This window comes from Bos mutus, unplaced genomic scaffold, assembly GCF_027580195.1.
Source record: "Bos mutus isolate GX-2022 unplaced genomic scaffold, NWIPB_WYAK_1.1 CTG202, whole genome shotgun sequence".
Lineage (NCBI taxonomy): Eukaryota > Metazoa > Chordata > Mammalia > Artiodactyla > Bovidae > Bos > Bos mutus.
The window spans coordinates 86,689-110,997 of NW_027219475.1; the positions used below are offsets into that span (position 1 = coordinate 86,689).

Sequence of the window (24,309 nt, forward strand, 5' to 3'; positions counted from 1 at the left end):
ACTGTGCACAAGGTTTGCCTTTTCTCCGCGTTTTCACCAACTCCTGTTTTTTCTTGTCTTTTGGATAAAAGCCATTCTAACAGATGTGAGATGTTACCCCATTATAGTTTGATTTGCATTTTTCTGATGACATAACATTGTGCGCCTTTTCATGTACCTCTTGGCCCTCTTTATGTCTTCTTTGAAAAAAAAAATGTCTATTCAGGTCTTCTGCCCATTTTTAATCAGATTGTCTGTTGGTTTGCTTTTGCTATTGAGATGTATGAATTCTTTAAGTATTTTGGATATTAACCCTTGTCAGAAATGTAATTTGCAAATATTTTCCCCAACTCCATAAATTACCTTTTCATTTTGTGACCTTTTCCCTTTGTTGTGCAGAAGTTTTTTAGCTTTCTGTAGTTTCAATGCTTATTTTTCTCTTGTTGCTTTTGCTTTTGGCATCAAACCCAAAATATCCTCATGATGATTGATGTCAGGACCTTTTCATCCTAATTTTTCTTTAGGATTTTTAAAATAATTTTAAAATTTATTTATTTTTGGCTGTGCTGGGTCTTTGTTGCTGCATGGGTTTTCTCTAATTGCAGTGAGCAGGGGCTACTCTTCATTGCATTGCACAGGCTTCTTATTGCAGTGGCTTCTTTTGTTGAGGAGAACAGGCTGGAGGGCACTGAGCTTCAGTAGTTGTGGCACGTGGGCTTGATAGTTGCTGTTCCCGGGCTCTAAAGCACAGGCTCAACAGTTGTGGCGAATGGGCTGAGTTGCTCCGTGGCATCTGGGATCTTCCTGGATCAAGGATCACACTTGAGTCTCCTGCATTGGTGGGTGGATTCTTTACCACAGCCACAAGGAAAGTCCCTCTTCTAGGATTTTTATGGCTTCAGGACTTATGATCAAGTCTTTAATCCATTTTGAGTTAATTTTTGTGAATGGTGTAAGAGTTTTTCAGTTTCATTCTTTTGCATGTAACCATCCAGCTTTCACAACACCATTTTTGAAGAGACAGTCCTTTCCCAATGCTATAATCTCTACTTTTTTGTCATAAATTAATTGACCACATATATTTGGGTTTATTTCTGGGATCTCTATTCTGTTCCAGTGATTTTTGTGTCCATTTTTATAGCAATACCATACTGTTTGATTAATACAGCTTTGTAATATAGTTTGAAATCAGGAAGCATGACCCTTCTGTCATTCTGTCTCAAGATTTCTTTGGCTATTCACTTTTTTTTGTGGTTCCACACAAATTTCAGAATTCTTTGTTCCATATTTGTGAAAATTTTCATTGAAATTTGGATAAGGATGGTAGCAATCTGTAGGTTGCTTTGTGTAGTGTGATCATTTTAACAATATTAGGTCTTCCAATCCATGAGTGCAGAATATCTTTCAATTTATTTGTGCCTTCTTTAATATCTTTCACAATGTCTTAAAGTTTTCAATAGTGTCTCAGTTTTGACTCTTCCTTTCAGATTTGGATGTTCTTATTTTCTTTTGCTTGCTTGATGATTCTGACTAGAACTACCAAAACTATGTTGAATAAAAGTGATGAGAGTAGGCATTTTTGCCTTGTGTTTGATCTCAGAAGAAAAGCTTTCAGCTTTTTACAGTTGAGTAGGATGTTTGCTGAGGGTTTGTCATATGATATTTATTTTGTTGAGGTATAATCCCTTTATATCTACTTTGTAAAGACCTTTTGTATCATAAACAGCTGTTGAATTTTGTCAAATATTTGTTCTTCATGTGTTGAAAGGGTATGATTTTTGCCTTTATCTTATTTGGTGTATCACATTGATTTAATTTGTGAATATTGAACCATCCTTGCATCCTTGTTGGTCTTGGTGTTGTTATTATTATTGTTGTTCAGTCATTAAGTTGTGCCTGATACTTTGTGGTCCAATGGACTATAGCTAGCTAGGCTCCTCTGTCTTAGATTTCCCAGGCAAGAATACTGGAGTGGGTTGTCCAGTATTCTCTTCAGGTATCATTGAATTTGGTTTTCTAATATTTTGTTGAGGATTTTTGCATCTATATTTATTTGGGATATTAGCCAGTATTTTCTTTTCTTGTGGTGTCCTTGTCTGGTTTTGGTATCAGGATAATCTCAGCCTCATAATAAATGGCTCTGTAAGTGTTCCTTTCATCCTTTTTGGAAGACTTTGAGAAGGCTCCAGTGCCTCATACCATTACACTGGGAATTGGAATTTCAACAAAAAGTGTTGGTGGGGTGACAAATAGTCAAACCATAGCACCTTACTTCCTTCAACATTTCTCTCTCTCTTATTCCCCACCTTCCACACACACCCCATTCAGGTATACCTTGAATGATATGTTGGGCAGTGCCTGAAATCTACAAATGATATAATGAGATAGATAAAAATAAATGAGATAGATATTTCAAAAGCAGAGATTTGTCCCTTTCCTTGCCTCTGTTTCTTCATATCTTTGTCTTTTCATTCAAAGGCCAAAGTAGTGTTAAACTATTGGACTTTTATTTATGATATTTTTTCAACAATAAAGCACCATAAAATGGGTTGTGGTGAAGTCTCTAACCCTGAAAGTGAGCAATCACCTCACAGAGGCCCTGCCATCATTTTTTGAGAGGTTCTCTGCATGAAGAGGGTAGCAAGTTTGGTAGGATGATGTGGAAAGAATACACAAGTTCTCATATTTTATGACAAGAGCCATTTACACTGCCATTTTCTTGTGTTTTTTGAACTTACGTGTATTTCTTTCACTTACAATTCTTTTGTGTCTTTTTTTTGGTTAATTTTGCTTCCTCTAAATACAAATCTTTCTTAGAAAATTTATTTGAGTCTACTGCACACATTTCTGCCTTACTAGGTAGCTATTTGTTTTTTTTTTTCCCCTGACTTTTACTATATATTCCCTTTTTAAAGAGTTTTCTCTCTTTACAGCAATCTTTGCTTGACCAATGTCATACTGAATAACACATAACAGTAGCTTAGAATTTATTTAATAATTGTCCATTGAAAATTGCATAAGTGGGGCTTCCCGGGTGGTCCAGTGGTTAAAAATCCACCTGTCAATGCAGAGGACATGAATCTGATCTCCCATCCAGGAAGTAGTAAAGAACCTGCCTGCCAGTGCAGAAGATATAAGAGATGCAGGTTTGATCCCTGGGTCTGGAAGATTCTCTGGAGGAGGGCATGGGAACTCACTCCACTATTCGTGCCTGGAGAATCCCATGAACAGGGGAGCCTGGCAGGCTACAGTCCATTGGGTCACAAGAGTTGGACACAACTGAAGAAACAGCACACACATGCACACACCCCAGGAAGATTTCATATGCCATGGAAAAACTAAGCCTGTGCACCACAACTAGAGAAAGCCCACGTGCAGCGCCAAGACCCAGTACAGCCAAAAATAAATTTAAGAAAAACTTTTTAAAAATCACATAAGTGGAAATTTGAATATAAATTAATTCTGTGCTTATGTACTAATTATTTTTTATATGCACCATTATCAGAAAACATTACTATTAATTTATATTTGCTTTACTATTTTGCTGATTACTGTGAATTTAAAGAAATTCTATTTCACTGAATTTTATTCATCTACGTATTCATTCAATAAATATTTATCAGGCCCCATCATGGTATTTAGAAAAGCTTCTCCATGCATTCTTGTTGAACGGTGAATGTGCAATCACCATCCTAATAGCAGAAACATGGGGTAAATAAGATATGCAAGGTCCTTGCTCTAGTGGAACTTTCATTCAGGGGTATATATGTGTGTGTATTTGTCGTGGAATGTGGACATGATAAACAAATAAATACTTAAAGGTATTTCAGATAAGATATCTTCCATCATCGTTTATATTTTTTCTCTAGAATGTTTAAAATTTCATCTATTTATAGGAACTCTCTACAAATTAACACCACTTACTGCTTTTCTTAAATACTTCTGAAAGTACCCCATTTTTTGCATATGTCTTTAGGGTTGTGTATGTGGTGTGGTTATATGATCAAATATACTATGTTTTACTTTTATGAATTCTGCCTTTAATGCAGTGTTTCAGATGCCATTCTTCATCTCAAAATAGCTTTTAATCAGATTATTTTCTTCGAGGATATAGGAGGTTTTTTTTTTTTACAAAAAATTATTTCTTTTTTTTTTTTAACTTTACAATATTGTATTGGTTTTGCCATATATTGAAATGAATCCGCCACAGGTATACATGTGTTCCCCATCCTGAACCCTCCTCCCCCCTCCCTCCCCATACCATCCCTCTGGGTCGTCCCAGTGCACCAGCCCCAAGCATCATATTATTTTCTTCAAATAATTTTATAATTTGAGTAAAGAATATCTATAACCTTCAGTTCAGTTCAGTCGCTCAGTTATGTCCGACTCTTTGTGACCCCGTGAATTGCAGCATGCCAGGCCTCCCTGTCCATCACCAACTCCCAGAGTTCACTCAGACTCACGTCCATCAAGTCAGTGATGCCATCCAGCCATCTCATCCTCTGTCATCCCCTTCTCCTCCTGCCCCCAATCCCTCCCAGCATCAGAGTCTTTTCCAATGAGTCAACTCTTCGCATGAGGTGGCCAAAGTACTGGAGTTTCAGCTTTAGCATCATTCCTTCCAAAGAAATCCCAGAGCTGATCTCCTTCAGAATGGACCGGTTGGATCTCCATGCAGTCCAAGGGATTCTCAAGAGTCTTCTCCAACACCACAGTTCAAAAGCATCAATTCTTTAGCACTCAGCCTTCTTCACAATCCAACTCTCACATCCATACATGACCACAGGAAAAACCACAACCTTGACTAGACGGACCTTTTTTGGCAAAGTAATGTCTCTGCTTTTGAATGTGCTATCTAGGTTGGTCATAACTTTCCTTCCAAGGAGTAAGCGTCTTTTAATTTCATGGCTGCAGTCACCATCTGCAGTGATTTTGGAGCCCAGAAAAATAAAGTCTGACACTGTTTCCACTGTTTCCCCGTCTATTTCCCATGAAGTGATGGGACCAGATGCCATGATCTTCGTTTTTTTAAATGTTGAGCTTTAAGCCAACTTTTTCACCCTCCTCTTTCACTTTAATCAAGAGGCTCTTTAGTTCCTCTTCACTTTCTGCCATAAGGGTGGTGTCATCTGCATATCTGAGGTGATTGATATTTCTCCTGGCAATCTTGATTCCAGCTTGTGTTTCTTCCAGTCCAACATTTCTCATGATGTACTCTGCATATAAGTTAAATAAGCAGAGTGACAATATACAGCCTTGACATACTCCTTTTCCTCTTTGGAATCAGTCTGTTGTTCCATGTCCGGTTCTAACTGTTTCTTCCTGACCTGAATACAGATTTCTCAAGAGGCAGGTCAGGTGGTCTGGTATTCCCATCTCTTTCAGAATTTTCCAGTTTATTGTGATCCACACAGTCAAAAGCTTTGGCATAGTCAATAAAGCAGAAATAGATGTTTTCCTGGAACTCTCTTGCTTTTTCAATGATCCAGCAGATGTTGGCAATTTGATCTCTGGTTCCTCTGCCTTTTCTAAAACCAGCTTGAACATCAGGAATTTCATGATTCACGTATTGCTGAAGCCTGGCTTGGAGAATTTTGAGCATTACTTTACTAGCATGTGAGATGAATCTATAACCTTACTGAATCTGAATTTATTTTACTGTGTGTGATGTTGTAATATCATCAACATATACAAATTACATTTTAGATACCTGATAATTTAGTTCCTCACCAAATAAATATACATTATTTCATGATTTCATGGATATGACACCAAAAGAACAGGCAAAAATAGACAATTTGCAACATATATAAGGAAATCCTAAAACTCAAGTGCAAAACAACAAGAAGAAAAAAAACATAATAACCCAATTAAAAAATTAACCAGAGACTTGAATGGACATTTCTCCAAAGAAGATATAGAAATAGCCAATAGGTATAGGAAAATATGCTCAACATTATTAGTCATCAGGGAAATGTAAATCACAACCATAAGAGATATCATTTTACACCTCTCAAAATGGCTGTGATTAAAAAAAAAAAAAAAGAAGTTTTGGCAAGGTTGTGGAGAAATTGAATATCTTCTGAGTATTTATCCACATTAGATATGTAAATTTAATCTCAATAAAACTATGACCAAAAAAATTTATATGATTTATGGTGACATTTCTTCATTCTTGGTATTGTTAACTTCATTTTCTCTTTGTTCTTGTTTAGTATTGCTCAGTGGTTATCAGTTTTCAAGGAGCCATGTTTGAAAGGTTTTCCTCTGTTTTCTCTATCATGCTTACCTTGGGCTTCCCTGGTGGCTCAGCAGTAAAGAATCCACTTGCAATGCAGGAGTCTGCCTGCAGTGCAGGAGACCACCTGCAACACAGGAGATGCAGGTTCAATCTCTGGGTTAAGAAGATCCCGTGAAGAAGGAAACGGCAACCCTCTCCAATATTCTTTCCTAAAATCCCATGGACAGAGGAGCCTGGTGGGCCACAGTCCATGGAGTCGCAAGAGTAGGACTTGACTTAGGGGCTAAACCACCATCACTACCACCATGCTAACCTTCTTTTTTAAAATTAATTTTTGTTCTTTTCTTTGTTAATCCCAACTTCTGTATCCTTTAGGCTTTATTTTCTCTTCTCCTGGTTTCTTAAATAGAAGCTTACATGTTTTTTCATTTTCAGCCTTTCTTCTTTTCTAAATCTAAGGTATAAATTTCCCTTAAGCACTACTTTAGTTACATTAGAAGAATTTAGTTATATTATATCTTTGCAATCACTATTTCACAATATTTTCTAAGGTTTAAATTTATTCCCAGACCCATGTACTGTTTTGGAAGGGTGTTGCTTAATTTCTCCAAATAAGGATGGCTAACTGTATTTTCTTATTAATTCTTAATTTAATTACACTGTGGTCAGAGTAAATACTCTGTATAAATTCAATTATCTGAAGGTTTTTGTCCTACCATATGGTCATTTTTGATAAATGTTCCTAGTGCATTTACAATAATCTGAATTTTTTCATTATTGGGTGCATTGGTCTTTATATATTATTTAGCTAAATGTGTTGATTGTGGTGTTTTACATCTACTATAGTCTTCCTTCTTTTTTGTATGCCTGGCCTGCATGGTATTGAAAAAGATTTGTTAAAGTTCCCCAGGTTGATTGTTATTTTATCTATTTCTTCTTTTCATTCTGTCAAGTATTATTCTGTATTTCAAAGCTATGTTTCGATATCTTCCCTGGATTCTGATATCTGTAATATCTTTATTAAGGGCGCACTACTGTATGATCATGAAAATATCCTCTTTAACTAAATTAGCACATCTTCTCTTAAAATCTCCTTTCTGTGACCTTGCTATAGCTACTGCAGCTTTCTTATAGTTAGTATTCACATGTGTCCAGGCTTGCTAAGTCGTTTCAGTCACATCCAACTCTTTGCTAAGGACTATAGCCAGCCAGGCTCCTCTGTCCATGGGATTCTCCAGGCAAGAATACCGGAGTGGGTTGCCATGCCCTCCTCCAGGAGATCTTCCTTACCTAGGGATTGAATATCTCATATGTCTCCTACATTGGCAGTCAGGTTCTTTACCACTAGCACCACCTGGGAAGCCTAGTATTCACATAATATATATGTTTTCCTCCATCATTTTACTTTTGACCTTTCTTCGCTCTCATATCCAATGTGACTATCTTGCAGGTAGCATTTACACAAATTTTGTTGGTTTATCAGTTAGTGCTGCTGCTGCTAAGTCACTTCAGTCGTGTCCGACTCTGTGTGACCCCATAGACAGCGGCCCACTAGGCTCCCCCGTCCCTGGGATTCTCCAGGCAAGAACACTGGAGTGGGTCGCCATTTCCCAGTTAGTAGAGGGGCTTTAATTTGAAGTATCTAATCCATTGTAATTAGATTGCAAATCCAATTACTGATATTGTTGGGTTAGTATCTACCATTTCCTTTTTTTTAAATTAAATTTATTTATTTTAATTAGAGGCTAATTACTTTACAATATTGTTTTTGGTTTTGCCATACATCAACATGAATCCACCATGGGTGTACACGTGTTCCCAATCCTGAACCCCACTCCCACCTCCCTCCCCATACCATCCCTCTGGGTCATCCCAATACAGTATTCCATTTCCTTTTAATTGACCCATGTGCTTCATGTTCCTTTTTCTCTCCTTTTTTTCTTTCTTTGGTATTAAAAAAATTTATTCCAGATTTTCCTTTGATTTTTTGCAGCTTTACTAGATGTGGAGGTTTTCATAGACTTCTATCCATTTAAAAAATTCTTAATTATTATATCTTCAAATATTACTTCTGCAGCACTGTCTCTGTTTCTCTTCTCCTCCTATTCCCCCGCTTTTTCCTTCTCGTCCTTCCCTTTTTCCTCCTCCTCATCTCTCTTAGGACTCCTCTAAGACACTAATTCTGTGTTCAGTTCTGTCTAAAATTCTTTTAAACCTATTCATTCAGTTCTTAATTCTAGATATTTCATTTTCAGTTGGCAACTGTTCCTTTGATTTTCTTATAGTTACAATTATTTGTTAACATTTTTCACCTATTGATTCTTTCCTTTCCTCTTTTCCCCCTAAACACATTGTTCATAGTTAAAATCCTTATCTGCTAAGTCCAGCATATCTAGCATGTGTGTCTCTACCTTCTCTTACCTTCCTTTTTTCAATTTTTAAATTTGTCATGTCATCCATCTGTTTACATACCATGCAATTTTTAACTGAATGAGAAAAATGATGCATAAGAAAATAAGATATCCCAGATACATTTTCTAACACCTGAAAGGATTCATATTCTGTTTTGTTAAGCAAGTGGGAGAAGGGGTTCAGACCACCCAGATGTCTAAATACTAGCTAGGGTTGAGCTGTAACAAGTTTGGGTTGCAGTATTTGTAGCACTCAGTCTACCCCTGATTTCTCTGCCCCTGTGTTATGGGCTTTTAGAGTTTATAATTGAAAACCTGAATGTTTTGGTAGCTCAGCAGTCAGGGGGATGAAGGAATATCCACTCTGTTTGCAAGGTGTTTGACACAGTTCTTTGGCCTCCTGCCATTGACAGCGTGTTTACTGGGCAGATATTTGAGGAGAAAATCTGCTATATGAGAGAGGCTCTCAAATCTCCAGTTTTGTCACTGCAGCACCAGGTAACCCCCAAATCATGCAGGCTTCTCTGTCACATTTTGATCCATTAACCCCGGCAACAAATTGGGAAATTCCCATAAAGAGAAGCTTCAGATCCTTGGTTAACAATGAAATGATCTCCATTCTTTAGAATTTTAGCATGTTTAGTTCATATTGTGTCCACAAATGTCTAATATCTTCATTTTTTATCTAACATTTTATAGCATTTAAAGTTGTATCCAGCAGACCACTGGCCTGCTGTGAACCCCTCCATTGGAACCCTTCTTCATGAAAGTATAAAATTCTAAATTTTATTCTCTACTTCATCATTCACTTAAAATGCAACACTGAATAGACATCATTTAACCTTTCTTTACATTGCTTTTTATGTATTAAAGAAGAACAACGCAGTGAGTCTGTCAGTATCGTTTGTTCAAATGCTTTCAGAGCAAGAATTTAACCTATTTCTGCTCTATAGTAAAGTTATAAATGCATAATATTTTCCCCCTGGAGAACAAATAACCCCTAACTTTGAATAATAGCGATTCCTGACACAAAGTGCAAGAAAAGATAATATTTACTTGAGAGAAGAAGCAGCATTCCAAGATTCCCAGTGGAATCTGGTCAATGTCAGTCAATATCACCTGAGACATTTCTCGTGCAAGGTTGCCCAATCCACTCAAAGAGATCACATTTTCTTAAAACAAAGTGTCCAGATCTGGAGTCTGAAGCTTAGAGCCATCAGTGAAATATTCTGGGGCAAACCAAGACATCTCAATGTCCATTTGTTTTTCAATTCTGCATGACTGTACCAAGGAGAATGATTCTAATGATAGAGGATTCATGGCTGCTACCTAGGGCTTCTGATGAGGCTGGGTCCTGACTCCATTTCCTTTAATCTAATCCCTTTAGCTCTCAGGTCAAGGGCACCAATGTGTGTGTGATTTATAAGGAATCCATTCAGCAGCCAGCCCATACCTGTGACTCTGAACTCATTCAATTGCTTCTGGTAGAGATTAACATTTCTTTTAAGTCTTTCTCAGATGCTGTGCAGAACTCTACAAATCAGAGGTTAACACTTCTGTCTCACCCTACTCAGTAGTGTAATATTTCCTGTTTTTGCCCATTTTCAATGTTATTATTCTCTTATCACTGCTGTAAGAAACCAGACTCAGGTGCTGCCCCAGTGCAATGACTCCCTGTCAGAACCAGGGGACTCTGAAGCCTCAGAGGAGAGCGCCCCCTACTGCTCAGGTGAAGGTCCCACAGGACAGAAGACCTTTATCCCCCTTGTCAATGCCCCATTGTCCCATTTCTGTCTCCTCAGACAGCAGACAGCTCCGCCTGGTGGACGGAGGAGGTCCCTGCGCCGGGAGAGTGGAGATCCTTGACGAGGGCTCCTGGGGCACCATCTGTGATAACGGCTGGGACTTGGACGATGCCCGCGTGGTGTGCAGGCAGCTGGGCTGTGGAGATGCCCTCAATGCCATGGGGTCTGCTCACTTTGGGGCAGGATCAGGGCCCATCTGGCTGGAACACATTGGACTGCAGAGGAAAGGAATCCCACGTGTGGAAGTGCCCTTCCCGGGGCTGGGGAGTGCACAACTGCAGTCACGAGAACGATGCAGGAGTCGTCTGCTCAGGTATGGTCAGTGTATTGCCCTGTGATGGCAGAATGAAAAGTGCCATGGAAGCTGGTGTCTGATCACTGGGGCAATAGGATATAGATGGGCTAGAGAGGACTGAGACAGACCCATCCTCCGTGAATGCACAAAAGTTTCCTTGCTGTAAGTCTCTGCTATTTCTTCTCCAGTGATCTTACTGACATAGTAGATTAAACTATTCCAATGAAAACTGATCTTCATAATGAAGATGAAGATCAATCACATGAGACAGGAATTGATGGATTTGTGCCAAATTGCAAGTCTCTTTTGAAATTTTAGATGTAAATATTCATAGGCCTTTGCAGGTAAGACCAGAGAACTTTGGATGAAGTGCTCTGAGTCATAGGTTCTCCTTTGATTGTTACTATCAGAGATTCTCTGCCCATTTTTTCTTTTAAGACATCTGTATAGGCCAAAACTTTGGAAGAACACTTAGCCATACACTGACAAGTCAAAAGTGGAAGTAATACAATTTCTGTGTTTTATGGTAAGAAATTATATAGTTTATACCTGATGACTTCAATGATTTAAGAAAATTGAATTTGGGGGTTTGTTTGATATGAATAGGAGTAATGGGACAGATGTAATTTTTGAAGAAGGTAGAAGAGAGTTATGGCAGCTGGGAGGGAGAGGGACTGTAATAGGAACTGAAAAAGGCACATGTGGGGTGTTCTGAGCAGCACTGATGGTCCAGGAGTGGTGTGGAGGATGCTGTGTGTGCCTAAGAAAGCAGGATGTCTGTACAGCAAGAGACCAGAGAAGGATATATTTTTATTATATTTAGTATCCTTATCAACTGACATCAGCCTTCTATTCCACAAACTTTCTCACAGTTTTCACACACATAATCTCCCACACAAATTTTAAAATCAAATAGAAAACAAAAAAAAGTCTTAATTTGTCTCAGAAGAGTCTATCCTTATGTGTATAAGACTTTTTTGATTATTCAGTGTATATTTGAGCATTTAACATATATCAGGGTACATAAAACAGCATATAACAAATATTTCTTTCATGTTCTGCCTAATCTGTAATCTTTGGTGTTAATATAGCAACTAAAAAGTGTTGACTGAAAATGCTTTAATTAGAATGTGTTGCCTATGAGCAAACTCCCAACCAGACCAGACTAGAAGTTCTAACCTGTGTCTCTCTGGGGAGATGAGAGTGATAAATAATAAAAGGCAAGCAGACCATCTTCTCTCTCACCATTGTATAAGTGGTCAAGCTGATCCTTCAAGTCTTTAATTTCTTTTAGGTCTTTTCTGTTCTTTCCTGTTTTTCTGTAGTAGATTTTTATTTTGTTAGAATATTCTTTCTGAACCTTCAAAGTTCACATATTTATATAATCAGAATCCTTTACCAGAAAGAATTTCACCATATACATAAATTATCATGAGCATACTTTGAAACCAGACAAGTGTGTTAAATAAAGTGTTTTATGTTGTGGGTATCTTTTTTATTTGGATTACCTTCCTCTACCCAAAATATGGTCCCTGAAGTTCAAACCATGATCATGAGTTTTTTCTTTGGTCTCTCTCTCAGTTTCATACCCCATCCACTCCCCATTTAACCTACCACACACCCTACCTCACTCCACTCCTACAGAAGTTCTTCCCATTCAGAATTTCCTTTGCACCCATTTGTGGTTCTTAAGATTGTTTTCTCTTGTCTGCAGTGGGAGAAATGGGAAAGGTGGCAGGGTGAAGTGGTTGATGGGAGGAGCACAGGGGATAAAATGTGTCAAAAACTTGTTGGACAAATATTTCCCCCAAATATTCTATCTTTCATCCATATTGAGGTTTTTGCAATTTGAAAATTTCTAAATTATGTATGGCTAATTTGCTCTCTGGGCTTCCCTCATGGCTCAGTTGGCAAAAAATCCACCTCCAGTGCAGGAGACCCCAGTTAGACCCCTGGATTGGGAAGATCCACTGGAGAAGGGATAGGCTATCCACTCCAGTATTCTTGGGCTTCCCTTGTAGCTCAGTTGGTAAAGAATCTGCCTGCAATGTGGGAGACCTGGGTTCGATCCCTGGGTTGGGAAGATCCCCTGGAAAAGGGAAAGGCTACCCACTCCAGTATTCTGGCCTGGAGAATTCCATGGACTGTATAGTCCATGGGATCACAGAGAGTCAGACATGACTGACTTTCACTTCACTTCACTATTTGCCTTCTGCTCTCTTCCTCTCTTTCTTTATAGCATGGTAGCTATTTCTCAAGAACCCAAATAGGAAAGGAAAAAACAGCATATAGACAGGATTAAAATACTTTAACTCATCTTCACTCTTTAGCATTTCCTAAAGTTCACATGTCTGCTGCTGCTACTGCTGCTAAGTCGCTTTAGTCGTGTCTGACCCTGTGCGACCCCATAGACGGCAGCCCACCAGGCTCCCCTGTCCCTGGGATTCTCCAGGCAAGAACACTGGAGTGGGTTGCCATTTCCTTCTCCAATGCATGAAAGTGAAAAGTGAAAGTGAAGTCGCTCAGTCATGTCCGACTCTTAGCGATCTCATGGACTGCAGCCTACCAGGTTCCTCCACCCATGGGATTTTCCAGGCAAGAGTACTGGAGTGGGTTGCCATTGCCTTCTCCATCACATGTCTAGTATGAAGTAATTAAAAACCTCAGCTGTTTTACATGCTCCCACTGAGAACTCACTCTCTCCCAGGTTCTTTGATAAATTCTAAGCTTTCAAGAAAGATGGCTATGACCAGCCCCTTCTCCTATGACTCTGAGCTTTCTTCCTATCCAAACTGATTTCTGGACAACTTTCCAAAATCAGGTCACCTAAGAAATTCTTGGAATTTTTCACTGTGAAAAATTTTAAGAAACATGTGTGAAATCTTGTTATAATGTCTAGCTTTCCTCCTGTTAAGCCAGAAGTCTGTCTACTGTCATTGAGCACTCACAGATCCAGCCTGTGTGATTTTCCTTATCTTCAGAGACTTAAGTGTTGTTTCCTGAGAGAAAACTGGCCAGTATTCTGGCCCCAGAAATCTCAGGATGGCCCTCTAACCTTGTGTGGCTCTTAGTCCTCTAACCTCTTGAGGCCCATGGATCTTCTTCACTCTGGGTTAGTACAGCTCTGAACCTGAGCCTGGTGCCCACTACAGAGCAGTATCCTTGGGCTCTGTAGTTTCCAGGCCTCTAGATGAGGAATTCACATTCCTAATTAACCTCAAAATGCATGTTTTTGGAAATCAGCCATTTCAAACTGACCCTGAAAATCCTTCAGGGTTTCTTTTCAGAAACTTGGTCTTGAAAATACTTGCTCATGAAATTTTGAAAATAACTGTCCAATTCTCTTTCCAGGCACCACTCCTGGAAAAGAAAAATTTTCACATTATTGCCTGTGACATTGTTTCCAATTGCCAAACCAGGTCTATGGGCACTCACTGGATTTCTTGTTGTTGTTTTCTTAGGATTTGTGCGTCTGGTTGGAGATGATGGACCCTGCTCAGGACGAGTAGAAGTACGTCCTGGAGAAGACTGGACCCCAGTGTCTGATGGAAACTTCACACTCCCCACTGCCCAGGTCATCTGTGCAGAGCTGGGGTGTGGTGAGGCTGTGTCTGTTCTGGGACACGAGCTCTTCAGAGAGTCTGATGGCCAGGTCTGGGCTGAAGAGTTCAGGTGTGAGGGGGAGGAACGTAAGCTCTGGTGGTGCCCCAGAGTGCCTTGTCCAGGGGGCACTTGTCACCACAGTGGAGCTGCTCAGGTTGTTTGTTCAGGTGAGATGCAGGTCAGGACTAACCTCCCTGCACACTCTGTTCAGGTGAGAAAATCATGTGATTTTGCTGAAACTCTGTCTTCTTCTACCAGCATACTCAGAAGTCCGACTCATGACAAATGGCTCCTCTCAATGTGAGGGGCAGGTGGAGATGAAGATTTCTGGACGATGGAGAGTGCTCTGTGCCTCCCACTGGAGTCTGGCCAATGCCAATGTTGTCTGTCGTCAGCTCGGCTGTGGAATCGCCATCTCCACCCCCAGAGGACCACACTTGGTGGAGAGAGGTGATCAGATCTCAACAGTCCGATTTCACTGCTCGGGGCAGAGTCCTTCCTGTGGAGTTGCCCTGTGACTGCCTTGGGTGGTCCTGACTGTTCCCATGGCAACACGGCCTCTGTGACCTGCTCAGGTAAGAGACAGGAAAGGGCTATTGGTACTTAGGATGCTCCTGGAGTGAAATGTCCCCAAGAGCAGAGAGTGAGGGAAAACTGGCTTTGGAAGATATTTCATGATGAAATATGGTGCTCCTCATTGTTCACTCATTTTTCAGGTTAGGGCAAGAAGTGTGAAGGGGAATAATATATTTTAAAGCAACATTGTTATTGACATATGATCATAGAAGACAGTGTATAAGCAATACGTGTAGACTTCAGTCATGTACCCAGAGCAGCAAAGAGAACATTCCCAGCCCCAAGAGTCACTGTTGCCTCCAATAACTGGCCTCCCTCCTCTCCAGGGAAAACTGCTTATCTAACTTCTACTATCATAGAGTGTTTTATCAGTTTTTGAACTTTATATAAAATGATGCAGTGTGTTTTCTTTTGTGTGTGACTTCTTCGACTCAACATTATGTTTAGGATTCACTCATGATGTTGTTTATAGCAGTACTTTATTCATTTTTATTACTGTAGAATATTGCTTTCATTGATAACATGGCCATTGATCCATTCAACTGATGTTAGAGATTTGAGTTGTTTCCTGCTCTTGACTATTATAAATATGATGCTAGAATGTAGCATGACAATGACTTGGGGCACAAATATATGTTACTTATTTTGTGTGTTTAACATTTGGTCTTTTCTTTTTCTAAATGGTACAGGATCCTTTGATAAAGCAAGTTTTTAATTTGAAGGAAATATTAATACAATTGCCAACTTTTCCCTGTATATTTAATACTTCTTATATCCCTTTAAAAAGAACTTTCCCTTCTCCAAGATCATGAAAATATTCTCTTAGAGTATCTTACAAAAGTTTCTTTTTCTCTTGCATGTAATTGTACCTTCCTTCTGGGATTGATATCTGTGTAAGATAAGTCATGTTTCACATGGACATCCAATTCACTCAGAATCTTTTTCTGGAGAGACTTTTTCCCCACTGCAGTGCTACCTTTATCTTAAGCAGAAGAGCACATATGTCTGAGTCCTTTTAAAGACTCTGTATTCTGTTCCACTGTATCATTTGTCTGTCTTTGCACCAATACTGCATTTTCTTAATTACTATAACTTTATAATAAGTCTAGATAATTTTAATTTAAAGGGGTTACTTTATATTAACTCCTTTAACTTTGTTCCTTTTCTTACTGACTGTGTTGGTCATTCTTGGTGTTTTGTATTTTGTCTAAATTTTGGAATCTGCTTGTTATTTTTCACACTCCCTAAAAAAATAGCATAAGAGTATTTTGATTAAGATTAGATTTAATCTACACAGAAATTTGAGAATGACTGACTTTGACAATTTTGGATCTCTCAATTCATTGACATAATTTTTATTGTTGTTTAGTCACAAAGTTGCATCCAACTGTTTTGTGACCCATGGACTGCAGTCTGCCAGGCTCCATTGTCCATGGGATTTCCCAGGCAAGAATACTGGAGTGGGTTGCCATGCTCTCCTCCAGGGCTTCTTCCTGACCCAGATATTGAACCCACTTCTGCACTGGCAGGCAGATTCTTTACTACTGAGCCATCTGGGAAGCCATTGACATAATATATCCCTCCATTCAGTTAGGTCTTGAATTTCTCTCAGAAGTTTTGTCCACCTTCTTCTACATTTTTCCTAAGCATTTTATTTATTTTTTTATGTTATTAGTATTTCTTTTATGGACGATGTCCTAGGAATGAATTATCTCTGACTTGTTTTCACCTTTTAACATTTTTTTAAAATTTTGATGTAATTTGAGACACTGAAAAGTTAGAAGAATAATATAAACATTTCCAGATGACCTTTAACTGGAATCCCTCAATGCTAGTTTTTGGTTTATTCTGTCTCATTTCTCTCTGAACATATAAAATCTTTCTGGATTAGGTTGCTGTCATGATGTCCCTTTACCACTAAAATACTATGAGGAATTTCCTTATGTAACCACAGGTTCAGTCCAGTTCTCAGCTGATTGCAGCCCCAGATGATACCTAAGTGCAAGCACTGAAAGACCCCAAGACAGAACTGTTGAGTCTTTCCCAAATTGCTGACTCAGGAAGTCTTAAGCAAAATGAAGTATATATTTTTTCCTCCAGTGGCTAAATTTTGGGGGGAAATTTGTTACACAGCATTATAACCAGGACACTTACCATGTGACCTGCAGTTATGTTGGTGCAAAAGTCATTGCTGTTTTGCATTATTGAAATTTGCCATTTGATCTTGGAATGTATTCTTAAATAAATGTGGTTATGTTACACATCATTTAATGTGTATTTCTTGCTTTTTATTTTGCTATGGTTTATTACTTGCTGCTTATTTCATATGTATTTTAGATTATAGACATGATGTTAGACACAGAGCAATTTCAAGTGATTTTCTTATTCGAGTTCAAAATGGGTCGTAAAGCAGCAGAGACAACTTGCAACATCAACAATGCATTTGGTCCAGGAACTGCTAATGAACATATAGTTCAGTGGTTGTTCAAGAAGATTTGCAGGGCTTCCCTGGTGGCTCTGCAGTAAAGAATCCGCCTGCCAATGCGGGAGATACTGGTTCAATCCCTAGTCCAGGAAGACGCCACATGCTGCAGAGCAGCTAAGCCTGTGCATCACAACTATTGAGCCTGTGCTCTAGAGCCTGGGAACCACAACTACTGAAGCCCAGAAGCCCTAGAGCTTGCTCTCCATAACATGAGAACCACCACAGTGAGAAGCCTGCGCACTGTAACAAAGACTAGTCCCCACTCGCCACAACTAGAGAAAAGCCTGAGCAGCAGCAAAGACCCTGCAAAGCCAAAAATAAATAAATAATAAAGAATTTTATTTAAATGAAGTTTTGCAAAGGAGATGAGAACCTTGAAGATGAGGAGTGCAATGGCCTGCCATTGGAAGTTGACAACAACCAATTAGAGCAATCATCAAAGCTGATCCTCTTACAATTACATGAGAAGTTGCCTAAGAACTGAATGTTGACCTTTCTACAGTCGTTTGGCATTTGAAGCAAATGCCGAAAGGTGAAAACACTTGATAAGTGGGTGCCTCATGAGCTGACCACAAATCAAAAAACTTGTCATTTTGAAGCATCATCTTCTCTTATTTTACACAACAACAATGAACCATTTCTCAATTGAATTGTGACCTGTGATGAAAAGTGGATTTTATATGACAACTGGAGATGACCAGCTCAGTGGTGGGACTGAGAAGAAGCTGCAAAGCACTTCCCAAGGCCAAACTTGCTGCCAGTCTGATCCACTACAGCTTTCTGAATCCCAGCAAAACCATTACATCTGGGAAGTATGCTCAGCAAATCACTGAGATGCACTAAAAACTGCAACACCTGCAGTCGGCATTGGTCAACAGAAAGGTGCCAATTCTTCTCCGTGGCAACGCCTGGCCACACATCACACAACCAACGCTTCAGAAGTTTAACGAGTTGGGCTACGAAGTTTTGCCTCATCTGCCATATTCACCTGACCTCCCGTCAACTGAATACCACTTCTTCAAACATCTTGACAACTTTTTGCAGAGAAAATGCTTCCACAACCAACAGGAGGCAGAAAATGCTTTCCAAGAGTTCATCAAATCCCAAAGCACAGCTTTACACTACAGGAAAAAACAAACTAATTTCTCATTGGCAAAAATGTGTTGATTGTAATGGTTCCTATTTTGATTAATAAAGATATGTCTGAGCCTAATTATAATGATTTAAAATTCGTGGTCTGAAACCGCAGTGATGTTTGCAACAAATAATAGAATATTTGTCCTCTGATCTTCTGTATTAATAACTGCCTTATGCTGATCTAATGTGCTTATACATTCATTCTTTAGTTCTTAAATTCAAATATTAAGTTTCTTAGCTCTAGAACTTTTATTTTTTTTTTGTTAAAATTTCTCTGCCAAGAAAAACATCTTGTCAATTAATCTTAAGAGCACTTTAATCAGGGCTATTTAAATTCTCTGTCAGGTAACTCTAATAGTTGAATATTTGGGGAAATTTTTGGGAATGTCTTCTTTTTCCTTTTGGTTTTCCATTTGATGTCTTTTATATAAGTTTTTTCCCTTCTGTTAGTGACAGACATGGAAGATGAAAACTTTTAGAAATCTTTCAGAAAAGATTTTGTTTTGTTTCTTCTATTTTGATATAGATTTAGGTATAGAACCCACTATTTAACTCATTCTCAGTGTAAAGCTTGGCTTAAACAAAAATTGTGGCACTGTCAGAAGCAGACCTCTCCATGGAGAAACTGAACTCTATAATAACTTCACTGCTGTTACAGCTTTCATCTCAAACACCATCACTAGGTTATTATTTAGTTTAATTCAGTTTCCTGTTCTTCAACCCAACCAGACCCCTGATCATTGCTGTTTCTGCAGGAAACCAGACCCGGGTGCTGCCCCAGTGCAACGACTCCGTGTCTGAACCAGCAGGCTCTGTGGCCTCAGAGGAGAGCGCCCCCTACTGCTCAGGTGAGGGTCCCACAGGACAGAAGATGCTACTCAACCCCTGAGGTCACCACCCCATTGTCCCATTTCTCTTTTCTCAGAGAGCAGACAGCTCCGTCTGGTGGACGGAGGAGGTCTCTGCGCTGGGAGAGTGGAGATCCTTGACCAGGGTTCCTGGGGCACCATCTGTGATGACGGCTGGGACCTGGACGATGCCCGCGTGGTGTGCAGGCAGTTGAACTGTGGAGAAGCCCTCAATGCCACGAGGTCAGCTCACTTTGGGGAAGGGCCAGGGCCCATCTGGCTGGACGACCTGAACTGCACAGGAAAGGAGTCCCACGTGTGGAGGTGCCCTTCCTGGGGCTGGGGGCGGCACGACTGCAGACACAAGGAGGACGCAGGGGTCATCTGCTCAGGTCTGTGCTGCACACTGTCCACAGGCAGGGGGAGGGGTGGGGCCCTGGAGGACAGGGGTCTGAGCCCTGATGGAGAGATGCTGAAAGGACCAGAGAAGGAGGCTTCCTCCCATGGAGCCTGTCTTTCCAACAGACATGAAGACTGGGTGCTTAAACTTCCTCCTGAGGCAGCTGAGATTCTGGTCCTTTATTCTCAGTAGTGTTTCCTGACAGAGCTGTTTCTTACAGTTAACACTTGAAAGCAGGGCTCACTCTGCAGTTATCTGTGGGAGTAACACCTGGAAATCCTAGGTTTCCCAGGTTGTGCTAGTGGTAAAGAACCTGCCTGCCATTGCAGGAGATGTAAAAGATGTGGGTTCAGTCCCTGGGTTAGGAAGATCCCCTGGAGGAGGGCATGGCAACCCATTCCAGTATTCTTGCCTGAGAATCCCATGGACAGAGGAGCCTGACATAGTGAAAACTCAGATTTTTCCTTTACAGTTCTGTTTGCTAGGAGTCTAACTAGGGTCTCTGTGGGCCAACATCCAAGTGTCCACAGGGCTGCATTCTTCCTGGAGTCTCTGGGGAGGACTCCTTTCCCAGCCTTTTGTGGTTTCTGTGTGGCCTCATTTCTTGGCTCAGGGCCCTCTTTATTCTTCTTCAGACAACAGTGCTCTTCCAACTGTTCTCCCTCACTCACATTTCCCTCTGACTGGAGCTGGGAAAGATGATGCATTTCTCAGAATAGTGGGTTTAAAGATGTGTAAGGCTGGGCTCACATGGTTAATCCACAATATTTGAGCTTTATGTCTCCATCCCAAGGTCCTTATTAATCACGTCTGTAAAATCTCTTTTGAAATGTAAGGTAACTGTCACAGGTTTGGGGATTAGGCTGTGGACATCTCTGGGGGTCCATTATTCTGTCAACCACCTCACTGTCCACATCATTTTCTGTTCTTTTAGAAGTTTTGTCAGGAATCAGGATTCAGCTCCCATCACTGCAGCTGCCCAGTTTGGTCTTCCTCTCTGTTTATATCTACATTGTTGTGGTAGAAATAGGTATACAGACATTAATGGACAAAGTCAGGTGAAAGGGAGGTAAAAGTCAGTCTTGTCACCCAGTGGGCATCTCCTCCGCTGGGTCAGGGGTGTATGGTCACTATTTCTGGGGGAGAGGAAAACCCAGAGCTCTGAGTGGGGTGCTCACTGTGTCCTGTCTCCTCCCTTTCGATCTTAGAGTTCCTGGCCCTCAGGATGGTGAGCGGGGACCAGGAGTGTGCTGGGTGGCTGGAAGTTTTCTACAACGGGACCTGGGGCAGTGTCTGCCGCAGCCCCATGGATGATGTCACCGTGTCCATCATCTGCAGTCAGCTTGGCTGTGGGGACAGTGGAAGTCTCAACACCTCTGTTGGTCTCAGGGAAGGTTCTAGACCCCACTGGGTAGATGGAATCCAGTGCCAGAGAACTGACCCCTCTCTCTGGCAGTGTCCTTCTGACCCTTGGAATTACAACTCATGCTCTCCAAAGGAGGAAGCCTACATCTCATGTGCAGGTGACTTACTGTCTGTTTCTGTGTCACTCCCAACCATGTAGGATGTCATTAGTATGATTTCATATTTTCAAATCTAACTGATGGGTTTTGGTTGAGTCTACAAAATGTAGGTGTATATTTGTATTTGTCTCTGTGTCTGTTTGTTTGCTGTTGTTATGGTAAACAACTAATTAGATAAAGTAATTTCAGCTGCTGATAACATGCAGTGAACCTCTCAGCCAAGTAGATGATGAAGCTTCTGTGGTCTCTTGTCATTTGACTGTGACAAAAAACCTTAGATACTCATGTTTGGGGACAAGACCTCCCCCAGCTATTCCTGATCCACTGTATCCCTGTTGTTTGCAGTAAGAAGACCCAAGAGCTGTCCAACTGCTGCCCCCTGCACAGGTATATCAGCCCACTGCCTCCCCTGTGGCTCCCAGGGGCTCCTTCCTCCCACCAGGGCAGTCACAGGAGGGCTGCTGCCTTTTCAGACAGAGAGAAGCTCCGGCTCAGAGGAGGAGACAGCGAGTGCTCAGGGCGGGTGGAGGTCTGGCACAGCGGCTCCTGGGGCACTGTGTGTGATGACTCCTGGAGCCTGGCAGAGGCTGAGGTGGTGTGTCAGCAGCTGGGCTGTGGCCAGGCCCTGGAAGCCGTGAGGGCTGCGACATTCGGCCCTGGAAATGGGAGCATCTGGCTGGACGAGGTGCGGTGTGGGGGCCGGGAGTCCTCCCTGTGGGACTGTGCTGCGGAGCCCTGGGGGCAGAGTGACTGCAAGCACAAGGAGGATGCTGGTGTGAGGTGCTCTGGTGAGTGAGGGGCTCAGGGTCCACCCTGGGTGAGCTGGGGCAGCACAGGGGCACTGGGCTGGACCGGGCGTGGTGGGGAGTTTGTATTCAGACAGTGTCCAGGTCCTGGGGCCCTGATCTATGATGCAGAAGCTGGGAGGACTGGACACTGATGTTGTGGAGACTGAGGGTGATTTCAGGCTCAGGAGGGAAAAGATTTGCCCTGTGTTCTGGCCAATTCTTCTTCCCCACACTACTGTTTTTCTCTTTAGGTGTAAGGACAACATTGCCCACGACTACAGCAGGTACTGTGATCCATCCACGGGCAAGGGAGAATACTCAGTACTGGGGACGTGTTCTGTGGGCTCTCTGACAGCTCTTAATAAGAAAGAGTCTGAGGAGCCGTGGCTGTTGGGGAGCAGCCAGGGCATTACACTGGGGAAATCCCCTGCCTTGATGTCCAGGGTCAAATATTCTCATGCCCGGGGTCCAAGGAAGTCTGGTTTCCATGTTGTAGAATCTAAGGAACTCCCACCTGACCTTGAGTGTTGCTCCTCATCAGAGAGGTGCAGGTCCCTGGACTGTTTGATGTTCTGTTTCCTGAAGCCCAAGGAGAAGGGATGAGCTGGGTCCTCAGAGGCTGTCTCAGCAGGGCAGCTCCCTGACAATCCCCATCTCTGCCTTGGGGCCACACTGGCCAGAGTGGAGTTGACTTGTCTCAGGACGAGACCTGGGGGAACCCTGACACTGTCTGAGGCTGAGACCCCATTGTCCGGAGCTCCTGAAAATGCTGACACAGAGATTTCTCTGTGCCCAAGACTATCTCCAGCCCTTTTTCCTGTTCTCCTTAGGGACCAGAACAACCTCAAATCCTCTCCCTGGCATCTTCTCCTGCCTTGGGATCCTCTGCCTCATCCTGGGGGCCCTTCTCTTCCTGGTCCTCATCATCTTGGTGACTCAGCTACTCAGATGGAGAGCAGAGCGCAGAGGTGGGCTGCAGGGGGAACTGGGGACCAGGCAGAGTGTGTGGAGGCAGGAGATAGGGCAGGTGTGAGGAGGGGAACCTGGGCCAGGTACTGTTCTGAGTTGCAGACTCCATGTGCTCCATGCTGAGCTCTAAGGGCTGAGTAGACAGAGGTTCTTAGGACTGGGGTGTGAACTCTCATAAGTCATGGCCTGTCCTGTGAGACCAGACAGAGTTGGCGCTGAGCTGTAATCAGGGTCAGACAAAAGGAGAAGGTAGTGACATTGTGCATGGGGTAGGAGACGATGCTGAGGTCCTGGCAGCCCCCATGTGAGCACCAGGGAGATGAAGGTGGGCTGGCTGGATCGGGGTATCTGGGGAAGCTTCTCTGACCTGCTGGGGGATCTCTCAGCCTTATCTAGCTATGAAGATGCTCTTGCTGAAGCTGTGTATGAGGAGCTCGATTACCTTCTGACCCAGAAGGAAGGTCTGGGCAGCCCAGGTGAGTGTCTCTGTCTGCCCTCCTGGGATCTCTGGTTGTCACCACCCACTAGCTGTGCACATCTTCTCAGCATCTGCAGACCCCATGTGTGCCCCAGGCTCACAGAGATGGCTCCTCCAAAGAGGCAGGATGGCCTCTCAGAGCCTCGTGACCTCCCAGCCTCTGTCTACACTGCAGAAGCCAGGCTTGTCCCTTCTCAGCCTTAACACAGGTCCCTTGGGTGTGGGGAGGGTCATGCTGTGTGTTGTGTGATGTTTATCTCCACATGAGGCTTCCCATCAGATTTCTCACTGACTAAACTGCTGTATTACACCAGGGATGGTGAGGACAACAGTGACTACAGATCCACTCCAGGAAATAGAGGTGGATCTGCCTCGGCTGGGCTCTGGGGAGGAGAGTTTCCCTCATAGAGAGGAGATTTAAGGGGAATGGTTTTCCTTTGATGGACCAGAGGCATCCCTTGTGTCCAGATGGGGTCCATCCTTCCCCTTCTCTGGCTGTTCTGTGATGTCTCACATTGGGGCTGGGCTCTCTGTGTCCAGAATCACAACAGGCACACAATGTTTTTAAAAATAACATCTGTAAAGCACAATTTGTCAAAATACTTTAGCAATGCTCAGTGGTGAAAGAGTTGCTTTGAGATATGTAGTTTCCCCCAGAAAATATTAAGATATGTAAAATTGTGTTTTGGCTTATGGACACATCAAAATGAAACATGGTCTTAGAGAAAAAGTCTTTTGAAACAAGGAGTGACTGGTGCCTCTATTTAGCAA

At 41.8% G+C, this 24,309-nt stretch overlaps 1 protein-coding gene across 1 annotated transcript in view; it reads left to right on the top strand.

Moving 5' to 3' along the window:
* Positions 1 to 24,309, top strand: part of LOC102284472 (antigen WC1.1-like) — a 37,692-nt gene that overhangs the window by 11,463 nt on the left and 1,920 nt on the right. The window contains 13 exon segments of the mRNA XM_070366756.1: positions 10,434 to 10,648; positions 10,650 to 10,749; positions 14,193 to 14,501; positions 14,593 to 14,814; positions 14,817 to 14,909; positions 19,288 to 19,380; positions 19,458 to 19,772; positions 20,989 to 21,303; positions 21,649 to 21,690; positions 21,777 to 22,091; positions 22,343 to 22,375; positions 22,922 to 23,059; positions 23,447 to 23,536. Coding sequence (XP_070222857.1) covers positions 10,434 to 10,648; positions 10,650 to 10,749; positions 14,193 to 14,501; positions 14,593 to 14,814; positions 14,817 to 14,909; positions 19,288 to 19,380; positions 19,458 to 19,772; positions 20,989 to 21,303; positions 21,649 to 21,690; positions 21,777 to 22,091; positions 22,343 to 22,375; positions 22,922 to 23,059; positions 23,447 to 23,536 — 2,280 coding nt within the window.